The sequence below is a fragment of the Liolophura sinensis genome, chromosome 9 (genome assembly GCF_032854445.1).
Source record: "Liolophura sinensis isolate JHLJ2023 chromosome 9, CUHK_Ljap_v2, whole genome shotgun sequence".
In the NCBI taxonomy this organism is placed as follows: domain Eukaryota; kingdom Metazoa; phylum Mollusca; class Polyplacophora; order Chitonida; family Chitonidae; genus Liolophura; species Liolophura sinensis.
In genome coordinates, this window is record NC_088303.1 from 13,462,278 (window position 1) to 13,473,894 (window position 11,617).

The 11,617-nt window shown below is 38.4% G+C and overlaps 1 protein-coding gene and 1 long non-coding RNA gene across 2 annotated transcripts in view; one reads left to right on the plus strand and one right to left on the minus strand.

Moving 5' to 3' along the window:
* Window positions 1-611, plus strand: part of LOC135475619 (uncharacterized) — a 33,009-nt gene extending 32,398 nt beyond the window's left edge. The window contains 1 exon segment of the mRNA XM_064755549.1: window positions 268-611. Within this exon segment, the coding sequence (XP_064611619.1) occupies window positions 268-356 (89 nt within the window). The 3' untranslated portion in view covers window positions 357-611.
* Window positions 612-4,563: 3,952 nt separating this feature from the next.
* On the minus strand, window positions 4,564-10,431 carry LOC135475922 (uncharacterized). Its single transcript, XR_010445076.1, has 4 exons — window positions 10,345-10,431; window positions 8,567-8,769; window positions 6,519-6,620; window positions 4,564-5,338 (listed from the first exon to the last, which is right to left on the minus strand). It is a non-coding gene; the product is annotated as an uncharacterized LOC135475922 (long non-coding RNA).
* Between the last annotated feature and the right edge of the window lie 1,186 nt (window positions 10,432-11,617).

Here is an 11,617-nt window from a genome sequence, read left to right on the forward strand (position 1 = left end):
AAAACATTCTTCAGTATGGTGTTAAACCAAAATCAAAGAAATACATGTAACAAAACAGAAGAAATTCCTTTATGTCCCTTATTTTTTTCTCCAAAACCTTTGAAGATTAAAGATGTGCTGGTTCATTTTGGAAGCTAACTCTTTACTTAGCATTGCCTTAAAATTTTAGATTGCTGTTTGCCACTGTTGCATTTTCTGTGCCCTGACATCATTGGATGAGTGTCCTGACATCATTGGATGAGTGCCATTCTATCTTGATTGTTTCAGGCAACACCTCTGTATTTAAGACAGAAATCCAAAAGCTGGTAGACTCGGACAAGAGGCTTATACGTACCTTGCTGGATAACAGTATATGATGTGGGTTTATATGCAATTTTAGTAACGAAATTCTGGTCATTTCCTGTTGTGTGAACTTACATTTGACATGGACTTCTGTGTAGTTGTTTAGGGGTGTGGTGGGGTTTGGGAAGGGAGGAGTTTCACTGGTTGTAGGGCTGGGGAGAAAGTCCGTCCTGTATTATATAGTACTGTAGTGATTTCTTCCAAGCATTATCTGGATCATTGAATAAGTGAATCTGTTGGTATAAAAACAACCATTAGCTAAGTGAGTGTGTGATCTGTTTTAAGCTATTTTGACTTTTCTGCATATTGTTCCCTAGGCCAGTTCTAGACTAGATTTTAATCCCTCATCTTCTGTACTGATAATTCTGTATTAGTCATGCCTTATATTTAAGCTGTGGAATATCTGGAAAGTGGGCATGTGTCATTATTGTACTTGCACACATTTTCCCCAATTTTTGTTGTATTTTTGGTATGTATTTACTGTAACTAACATACAGCATTCCTCCTAAGGGGTTTTCCCTTAAACACCAGGATGAGACATTACTGTGTTTTTGGACTGGTGTTTCTCTTAAAACTTAGTTTCACTGGTTGTAGGGCTGGGGAGAAAGTCCGTCCTGTATTATATAGTACTGTAGTGATTTCTTCCAAGCATTATCTGGATCATTGAATAAGTGAATCTGTTGGTATAAAAACAACCATTAGCTAAGTGAGTGTGTGATCTGTTTTAAGCTATTTTGACTTTTCTGCATATTGTTCCCTAGGCCAGTTCAGTTCCTCCAATACTGACTGCTGTTCTATGAGTGAAATATTTTTGAGTACAGCGTTAAACCCAAGTTAAATGGTGCCTATAGGCAGTGTTTCCATCCACTGTGGTAGAACTGTGTCCATCCACTTGGTAGAATTGTGGTTGAACTGTGTCCATTTACTGTGGTAGAACTGTGTCTGTCCACTGTGGTAGAACTGTGTCCATCCACTGTGGTAGAACTGTGTCCGTCCACTGTGGTAGAACTGTGTCCATTCACTGTTGTAGAACTGTGTCCATCCACTGTGGTAAAACTGTTTCTGTGCACTGTGGTATTACTGTGTCCATCCACTGTGGTAGAACTGTGTCCATCCACTGTGGTAAAACTGTTTCTGTGCACTGTGGTAGTACTGTGTCCATCCGCTGTGGTAAAACTGTTTCTTTCCACTATGGGAGTTTTGTTTCCTCCACACTAGTCTCCCCATAGCTACCACAGTAAAACTCTTTTCATCCACAGTGGTAGAACCTGTTTCCCTTGAGTACAAATGTTTGTCCTCTGTGCTAGAACTGTTTCTGTCCACGGTTATAACCATTGCTCCTGCCAACATTGTTACCACGCACTTGGTAGATCAGTTTGCATAATTTTTTACCATTATAGTAAACTTTGTCCATTGTGGTACACAAATAATGTGCGTCCATTACATTAGTCCTGTTTACATTGTGGTAGAACATTTCTGTCCAGTAGAACTGTTTCTGTCCGCAGTGATAGAACCATTATTATTTCATTTATGGTAGTTTACCCATAATTTCTATGCACTCTGCTAAGCTCATATTTCTATCCAGTATAGTAGAACTCCATCCAGTGTAGTACACAAGTAATGGACAACCATTGTGGTAGATCTGTAGTCTGTATCAAATGTGGTACACAAAAAATGTACGTTCATTGTGGTAGAACTATCGTCTCTGTCCAGTGTGGTACACATAATGTACGACCATTGTGGTAGATCTGTAGTCTCTGTCCAGTGTGGTGAACGAATAATGTACATTCATTGTAGTAGACCTGTAGTCTCCGTCCAGTGTGGTGCACAAATAATGTGCATTCATTACAATAGTCCTGTTTACATGCAATGTTGTAAAATGTTTCCATGTAGTAGAACCATTGTATTAAACCAGAATTTATTGGTCTTAGAACTGTAGTCTCTGTTTTGTGTGGTACACAAGTAATATCCGTCCATTGTGGTGGAACTAATTTGTATTTAATACCCTGTCATGTAAGGTTTAAATTGACTAAATTCTTTACTATGTACATATGAGTATAACAAGGCATCTAACTAGCTTCAGCAGTCACACAAAGTGTTTCAATATAATTACAAATTAAGCTTTATTGCTATGTAGTAAGAAAGCTGTATTAAACCAGTATTTATTGGTCTTTCAGATATTTGATACGTTGCAATGAGAACTATTTATTGTTATGTGAAGCCTAGTGCCTTATTGTGCTAAGTCATTGTCATCACTGGCAGTTTACATGAACTAACAGTTGTGTGGGTTTTTCTCAGCCACTGAAGTACATTGTACATCTGATGTATGGTTATTTAACTTTTCCTTTAACTTATTTAGGACCGTGTTATTAGTGCTTACTAGCAGAACCAAGATTCTTGTAAACATGTAATCACATTGTACAACGTTTTTCAAGACTATTTTTGAAGAGAATGTCAACCTTCAGTGAAAGTTAAAAGGTAAATCTTGATTCAAATCAGATCATCTTAGCTTTTTGGACAGATAGTTTGTCTGTTTGGTGTGACTGTCATCTGCTCAGCAGTACTATCATTGCTGCGTGTACAGGAGTAAAACCTCCTATTTCAGCACATTAAACAAAAATGGCAATTGTTATGTAACACCAATAATTTGGGGAAAATGAATCTGGTCCTGTTCATTTGTATGTGATTCTTGTAACCTTTACAATGCTTTATTTGAATTTTAGAATATCTTCAAAAAGACCTGACCTGCGCTGTCATGACCGTAGGGCTGATGTAAAACTATTTTTTTTTATTCTGGCTCATTGATTTTAAGGAAATGGGGGATTTCCTGTTCACTGTTACTTGGTCTTTAAAGGGATTCAAAATGACTAGATTTTAATCCCTCATCTTCTGTACTGATAATTCTGTATTAGTCATGCCTTACATTTAAGCTGTGGAATATCTGGAAAGTGGGCATGTGTCATTATTGTACTTGCACACATTTTCCCCAATTTTTGTTGTATTTTTGGTATGTATTTACTGTAACTAACATACAGCATTCCTCCTAAGGGGTTTTCCCTTAAACACCAGGATGAGACATTACTGTGTTTTTGGACCGGTGTTTCTCTTAAAACTTATCGAAATGATCGATATATTACATTTAAGATTTTAAAATATTTATCTATAAAAGGTCGATAAATTTTTAATCTAATAAGAATTGAAATCTGAATTCCATCACCAAGTGCTTGTAAAATAATTAAAACAACATCCCTGGAAAATAGCACTACCACACTTTCATGACACTAAAAATAAATAAATAAAAATTCAACAAAGTTGTAAACATATAGTGCTATAACCTGAGATCAGTTTTGTGTGAAGAAAGCAGGGGATACACTGAATATTGAAGTCAACATATTGGTGTTGTGTATTTCGGCCTAACCGCATGCCATCTACATGAACATACAGCTGTGTACAGTATATAGATATAGCATGAATATTTCTTTTCGCTGCTGTATACGCTGTTAACACCAGTCACACTTTGATAAAGGTCACCATTCAGTGAACAGGTTTGTATCGATAGTGCACCACAACTGAACCAAATGAATGGTAGGAGACCAGTAAACACAAGTCGATAAGGCTGTAACATATACGTCTTATTCCGGAATACTAAAAGAACAGGGCAATATTTGAAGTTTCCCTTGTTTTGTTGTAAACATAGTGATATACATAGTCTCAGATGTCATCAGATGAATAGTCAAGCGTGTGTGCAAGGAAGTTCTAGATCTGAAACACAGATCATTCGGTTCCTGTCTTTATCATTTTACACCTCCCCATATGCATATACTTTGGTGCCACCGTGGCCTAGTGGTTAGCGTGCTAGCGGAGCAGAATGATCCTGAAGCCTCCCACCAATACAATTGCTGTAAGTCCAAGTCACAGCTCATACTGGCTTCCTCTACGGCCGTACATGGGAATGTCAGGCAGCGACCTGCGGATGGTCATGGGTTTCACCCTGACTTGGCCCGGTTTCCGCCTACCATAATGCTGGCCGCCGTCGTACAAGAGAAATATTCTTGAGTATGGTGTGAACACCAATCAATACATCTTATACCTGATGTTCTTCAACCAATGCCTACATTGTCTTTGGTAACAGAATCATTGTAACTGTAAAAACAAGTTACCCTTTGGACCTCGTAATTCTACCACATATATGACACGTAATTGAAATATTCCATCTGCGTGTTTTTAATAAAAACGCGTCCACTCAAAAACTATAGGTCTTTTGAAGAATAAGATCCTAAAGAACAGGAGGCGGTAAGACGGAGTTTGGGTCCATCCCCGGCACGGTCAATGCCATGCATACAGAGAGCTATCACACACGTCAAAAACAGAAAACAATAGTTTCAAAGTTAACTTTCTGTTGGCTTGTTTCGGCATCACAATACTCTCACCGTAAACTCAAGCAGGCCTACATTCTGGTTTCAAGTAAAATTTTCAAGTCTTAAAAGTAAATAAAAGGAATGAAGAAAGATATGTATAACAGTCAACCTGCCCTATGCGGCCATCTGTCTTTAGTGGCCACTTTTTTCGTTTCCCTTTACTGACCACATGCGACAGGTTTGACTGTATACTGAAAACACCCAGTTGCTGAGATAATTTCTTGTTGATTTCATTTGTCTGTTGGTGTAGAGCTCAACCTTTGCGTTGTTTGCATATTTGCACCTTTCGCTTCCTTGTCAGACAAGTTCTTGGAAGGGCCAGCCTTGGAACAAAGTCTTTTTTTTAACGCAAGCGTCCATATATGGTGTATACACATGGTAGGTTTGTTGCTGGCATTCTGTAACGCGGTCAGTAGGCCTATACAGAAGATCGTCCATGTGATTGCTTCATGAATTGTTATTTAACGTTGCTTCTTGGCTTCACTCGGCTGATTTCTTGCCATCAGGAGATATATCTCGATGGATAATGACGTCCATATTTTTTCGGTCAAATGTGATGACATAATGACCCCAGCTAACTGAAATGGAAAACAAATGAACACGTTAACCCCTGAAAGGTGTTAGCCATTTAGCATCCAATCACCGTAGTTAAGTCTAACAGTGATTATCCTTGTGGTGTTGCGGGTTATGTGCAAACATCGTAACAGAATTTTTAGAAGATTCGGTTCTTATTTAAAGTCACCGTTTGATAGCCAGGGAGTTCAGTACACTTAATTGTTTGTTTGGCTGGTGTTTAACGTCATTTCCATCATTATTTCGGTCATGTATCACGAGAATGTCTCCTTGTAACAGGCCGGATCTAATGCCGACATATTTATAATGCTGCCTGACTGGAACGCCATGCCCAAGACGCCACCACCACTCAGTCGGATATACTGACACCGGGCCAATCAGTATTTGGTCGATTCCTCTCGTGCTAAGCGCCACGCATGGTAATACCAAGAGTACCTATGTTAAAGGCCATCCTAGCTACAGGTATGACTCCAGTTAATTAAAGTTCATTGGTTAGAGAACATTGGTTAAGGGCCTTCATATATGACTGAAATGTGTACATCAGCAGGAGGTTTGGCTCAGAATCGCGGGAATTGCCTTGGTACAGGTAGGCATATTTTGTATGGCAGACGAACAAGAGATCAGCGGAGGGTACTTTTCCCGGTGGTCTGACTTGTGTGTACATCTTCAGGTCTGAAAATAACTTTGTCTTGTGGTATGCGACCTTCAGGGAGAAATAATTGGTCGATGTCGTCGTATAAGTGAAATATCCTTGATCACGGTGTAAAACACCAATCAAATTAATAAATTAATCATTTTGTACCGGTGAATCAGTGTGATTGGATCATTTTAATTTGTTATTAAACCGAGTCATATGGTGGTGGTTTAATTTCGTGTGACTATTTAAAATTCATATAATTTGATACTGAATAATGGAAGCCTGCTAACCTTGACCTCGTATTTCATAGCATTTATACTGTAAAACGGGATGACGGAACATTGCCCTAATAGGAACACCTGATACATGGATAGGTTGATAAGATGTGTTTAATGTTAAAATAAAGCTGTCAAAAAGGTTGATTTTGAGCCTATACCTTCTATAATCACTATGGCCTTCTTTTGAAGTACATGTGTATAACATGTAACATCTGGCACTTATCACGTGGTAAAATCTATGTGGGCTGTATATAAAATCAACTGACTCACGGTTGCACAAGTACAGAAAGAGGAACAAACCCCAGCCGATCAACAGTGTCACCATCAGCATCTCTCTTTTCCGTATTGTCCACATTTTGGATCGATCTGAAACTTAGTATAGAGTACAAAACTTGGTGAAAATTTTATGTAAGGCTTCTATATCTTTTACATGTACTACAGAACAACAAACTCCAAGCAATGCAATGGCGTCCTAGTGTTCAGCGTTATAGTGCAGCATGACCCAGGAGCCCCTCACTAGTGCGATTGCTGTTAAAGTACAGCTCATGCTGGCTTCAACTGCGGCCTTACATGAGAAGGTCTGGCAACAACTTTTGGCAGATCGTTGGTATCTCCCAAGCTCCGTACGGTTTCTTCCCACTATATTGCTTGCTGCCATGATATAAGTGAAATGTTCTTGAATAGGGCGATAAACCCCATTCAGTTATACAGGCCTACATGTACCATGTGGATGTCCGACATTTTCCGCGTGCATAGAATGCCATATACCGTAACGTATTTTGACGCTTTAATTTAACGGATGGCCATTTCATATTGTGCTTGTCTAGGTGTGTGCGTACTGATGATATATTGCAGTCCGATGTTAAGAGAAAGTCTTACATCGGTTGTTTTTCATCGTTGAAGGAAAATAAAGACGACATCTGAACATACAATTGCTATTTATTTTTGAAGGAAAATAATAACGACATTTGAATATCCTTTGTGGTAGGTATATTTACATATATAGGTTCTATATAGGACCAATCGGAGCCTTGTGGTTAGTGTACTAGTGTGGGGCATTTACACAGGAGGCTCTATTATAAATGCGGTCACTGAGAGTTCAAGTCCAGCTCATGCTGGCTTCCTCTCCGGTGGTAAGTGCGAAGGTCTGTCCGCAACCTGCGGACAGTCGTGAATTTCTTCATGGCACTGCCCGGTTTCCTCCCACCATAATGCTGGCCGCCGTCATTTTAGTGAAACATTTTTGAGTACGACGTAAAACATTAATCAATAAATAATAAATTTTGGGAACCATTTGGTGTAGAATGAAAGTCAGATACATTTATTCACAAATGTGCTCTAAATGAAGATGTGGTGCATGCCCGAAAAATTTATTTGAGTTAAAATTTGGTCTTTCCTCCAAGAAATGTGTTAATGCATATTTTAATCTCATATATGTTTTTAACATACTGTATAAATATATGGGCCTCCGTGGCCGAGAGAGTTAGCACGCCAGCGCGGCGAAATGACGGAGCCTCTCACCAATGCAGTCGCCGTGAGTTCAGCTCATGCTGGGTTGCTCTTCAGCAGTACGTGGGTAGATCCGCCAGCACCCTGCGGATGGTCATGGGTTTTCCTTCCACCATAATGCTGGTCCCCGTCGTATAAGTGAAATATTCTTCAGCACGACGTAAAACACTAATCAAATAAATAAATACAATAAGTAAATAAAAATAAATACATAAATCTATCACAATTCAAATTCAACACATGTGTTTGTATATATATTAGCAATAAATTTACATTCCAAAAAATGTATTAAACAGCATCCCATCTATATGTTTTACGTTTCATCTATGAAAACTAGACTTTACTAACTTTAGAATTTGTATACATGCACTGTTTAGAGCTACGACTGAACGATTGATTGGTTGATTAGTTAAATGGTGTTTTACGTCCATTAAGGTGCACTACCTAGCTCTTAACGTCGTGCTTAAGACTTTTTCACTTATATGAGGGCGGTCAGAATATAATGGATAGAGGAAACTGGATGCCCGGGGTAAACCACTGATCTTCGCCAGGTATCTTCTCATTCTTATCTTATTCTTGGTGAGGAAATAATGAGCAGTTTGCTCGATTATTCCAATTTCCTCAACCCATAAACAAGATCGCTGTCATATAGTGGAGTAAACGATTCTTGAGCACGGCGTTCAGCGGCAATCAAATAAGTAAATAAAACCAAAGTTACTATAGTATATGTGTTATAGCAACATTAAAACTCATCCTCGTTTTCAATAAGAAGTACACCCATAGTTAAGTGTATTAATACGAGTACTCACTTAATTGTCTCCTAATTTCCTTTCAGCTCTTCCTCTTTATTGTTCCATTAATGAACGATGCTGTTGGTAGATGGAATTATTAGCAACATAAAGCACTGTGACATCGCTCCATGCGGGGATGAACTGGCTAAACGTCCGATATTTCTTTCATCATGTGTTATTGTTCACAGTATGGACTGATCCAATAGTACCACATGCACCAGCTGTGAACAAAAAAACAGACACAACAGAGTAGTAGTATGCATATAGATCCAGTCTTACATGCAGCTTAACAAATAATTGTATACGCACGCACCTATATATATGCCACAGCTGCTGCTCTAGCTGATACATGGCTGTTTTGGTTTTCGGTGCTGAATTACTGTCAGATAAATCGTAACATGTCGACACTGCGGCATAATGAGGTCGATACATATTTATACGTTGTGATATATATATAAACTCAGATATGTTGGGTATGTATTTATACTCTATATAACAGCGTAAAAACTTTATACAACTAAGAAATTTTAAAGAAAGTTTACCTTTTGCATGCTTGCGTTTAGGATACAGATTTTTATGTAATTTCTACTTGAAAGGAAAGTTGTTTCTTTTTTTCTTTCTTTTCGGCCTGGCCGTCTTTTAAAACAGTCCGTTTTATATTATGCCAGAGGGTGCATTGTGTATACAAATATTACTTACATGACTGGTTCACAATGACAGACATTACATATACACGGTATAAGCGTGTTTACATATATATGGGATTTGAAGTCTAGTGCCGGTATAACACTTTGTACAGGACTACAGTTATATAGACAGTACATGCTTTAATTACGCAGAGGGTGAAATCACAAACATATAGGCTATAGACACGACAAATAAAAAGAGAAGCTCAACATTGACCTCTCTGTATTTTGCTTAAGTTTTCTTTGTCATCATTTGTGAGACCTTGCAGGGCGCGTATTTATCAAGCAACTTAAGACTTAAGTCATAAATTGCAAGCCCTTAAAAAGCCAAATTCAAAGCAGGAAAGAGCTCAACTTGTTGGCGGCACATTGGTCTGCAGTAATGAATCTGTGTACAAAGTCTAAACTTTCTAGAGTGAAACGTTCTAGTTGTAGGTGTGTTTGAATTTTTGACTCGAGTCTCAAGACGTCTGATAAATACAAGCCCTGGGTTCGATTCCACACAGCCAATTTTGACTTAAGTCAAAACTTAAAATAATATTTTAGGGCATCTTTTTGGGCTCTGTGAATGAAAATTATGAACACCCTATGAATGTTATCTTAAGACAACTGTGTCAAAATTTCAAGTTCCATTACCAAAAACTAAGCATTTTGGCAAGGTTTTAGATTTTCATATAGTCAGAATTCTGTTTGTGGAATAATTCGATACATGTTAAACATGAAAAAATATAAAATTTATTCAATCATTCATTTATTTGAATGTCATGCTGATTTTTTTTGGTAATCCCAAGAATCAGTAGAATGCAAAATTAGGGTGAAGCATAAGTGGAAATAACTGGATAGAGCCTATATAATAATAAAAACTGAGAAATACACATCTATAAAAACGACTGTGTACGACATGTACACACATTTGTGTACTTAAGGTGTACACAACACAGTGTTCCACCAATACACATGTTTTCTCCAGTACACAAGTACCCCCATATAAAAGTGTAGATGCTCAATTTTGTTTGCAGTTTACCTTGTACACAGTCGGCTTTTAGAGAACGGAGATGTGATCTATTGGCAGGTATTATCGGTATAAGTGTTATACTCATTACATCTTACGGTCGTGGCTGTATGTCGTTTTATCCCGCATAAGGCGAAATACTCCGCTATTCGTTGAAGCACAACGACCACATGGGTACAGATATATTCTCGAATCCTGCAGACGACGTCAAATGCGTCTGCTTAGCTTATCTCCCTTTGTTAGGTTGTAAATACGATGGTCACACCGCTGAAGCTATTCACTTATACATCGTTCTTCTGCACTGAATTAATCATAGATGGGTCTTTGCAGGATAACTTCGTTACCTGCTGACGCCTCGCCCAATATGAGCATTATTGACACCATATATTTGCATATCCTATCACTGAGTGACCATGTAATTAATAATATCCTTTGGCATTATGCACGTTACAGTCTTCAGCATTCATTTGGTGTTTCGACATGATATGCATGGCGTTTACTATATTCCTTTCCAAAACGATATTCTGCTCAGTAGTGAAATAAATTCTGTCATGACATTTGTTCATTCAAGGCTTTGAGTTTTTCACTTTCTGTGTATCACCCCAGCCCCTCCCCCAGCAATATGGAGTAAAACACGTTTGCCAACTTTTTACATTTTCAATACCTGTAATCGTTAAACACATATTTCTAACCTGCTTCTCTCATTGAAAGTCAGCGATCAAAAGTAAAATATCGTGTGCTGTGTATTTGTGGCGCAATATAGGCCTATATGTGATGCTGTATATTGTATTGACATTGTCCTATCCAACGTCATTTACATCTGTCGCCTCTTACATCACTTATTTATTACAATCCACAGTGCACATTACAGGACCTAAACAGGTAATGGCGTTATCAACTGGATGGTTATTCCATGTAGGTCTATACAGCTTCGCAGAGCGGTCTATAAATAATACATTGGCCTAGTCTCCTGCATTAAGCAAGCTCTTATTTATCGCCTTTGATTTATTTATTTATTTTATTGGTGTTTTACGCCGTTCTCAAGAATACTTCACTAATACGACGGTGGCCGGCATTATATGGGAGAAAACCGGGCTCTAACCCACGAGCATCCTTCCCATGTACAGCGAGCTCACAGCGGCCGCATTGGTGGGAGGTTCAATCCTAGGTCATTGTGCCACGCTGGTGTGTTAACCACCTCGGCCACCTTAATTTTATATGTATACACATCATGAGGGCTAATGTAAACTCATGATCATACACAGTTACAAATAAATAAGATTAGTGATCTCACTAAATGGCGATCTGCTTGATACGCTATACACATATAAAGATCGGCGACATTTTCATGCCCACACAAACTTTTATAAA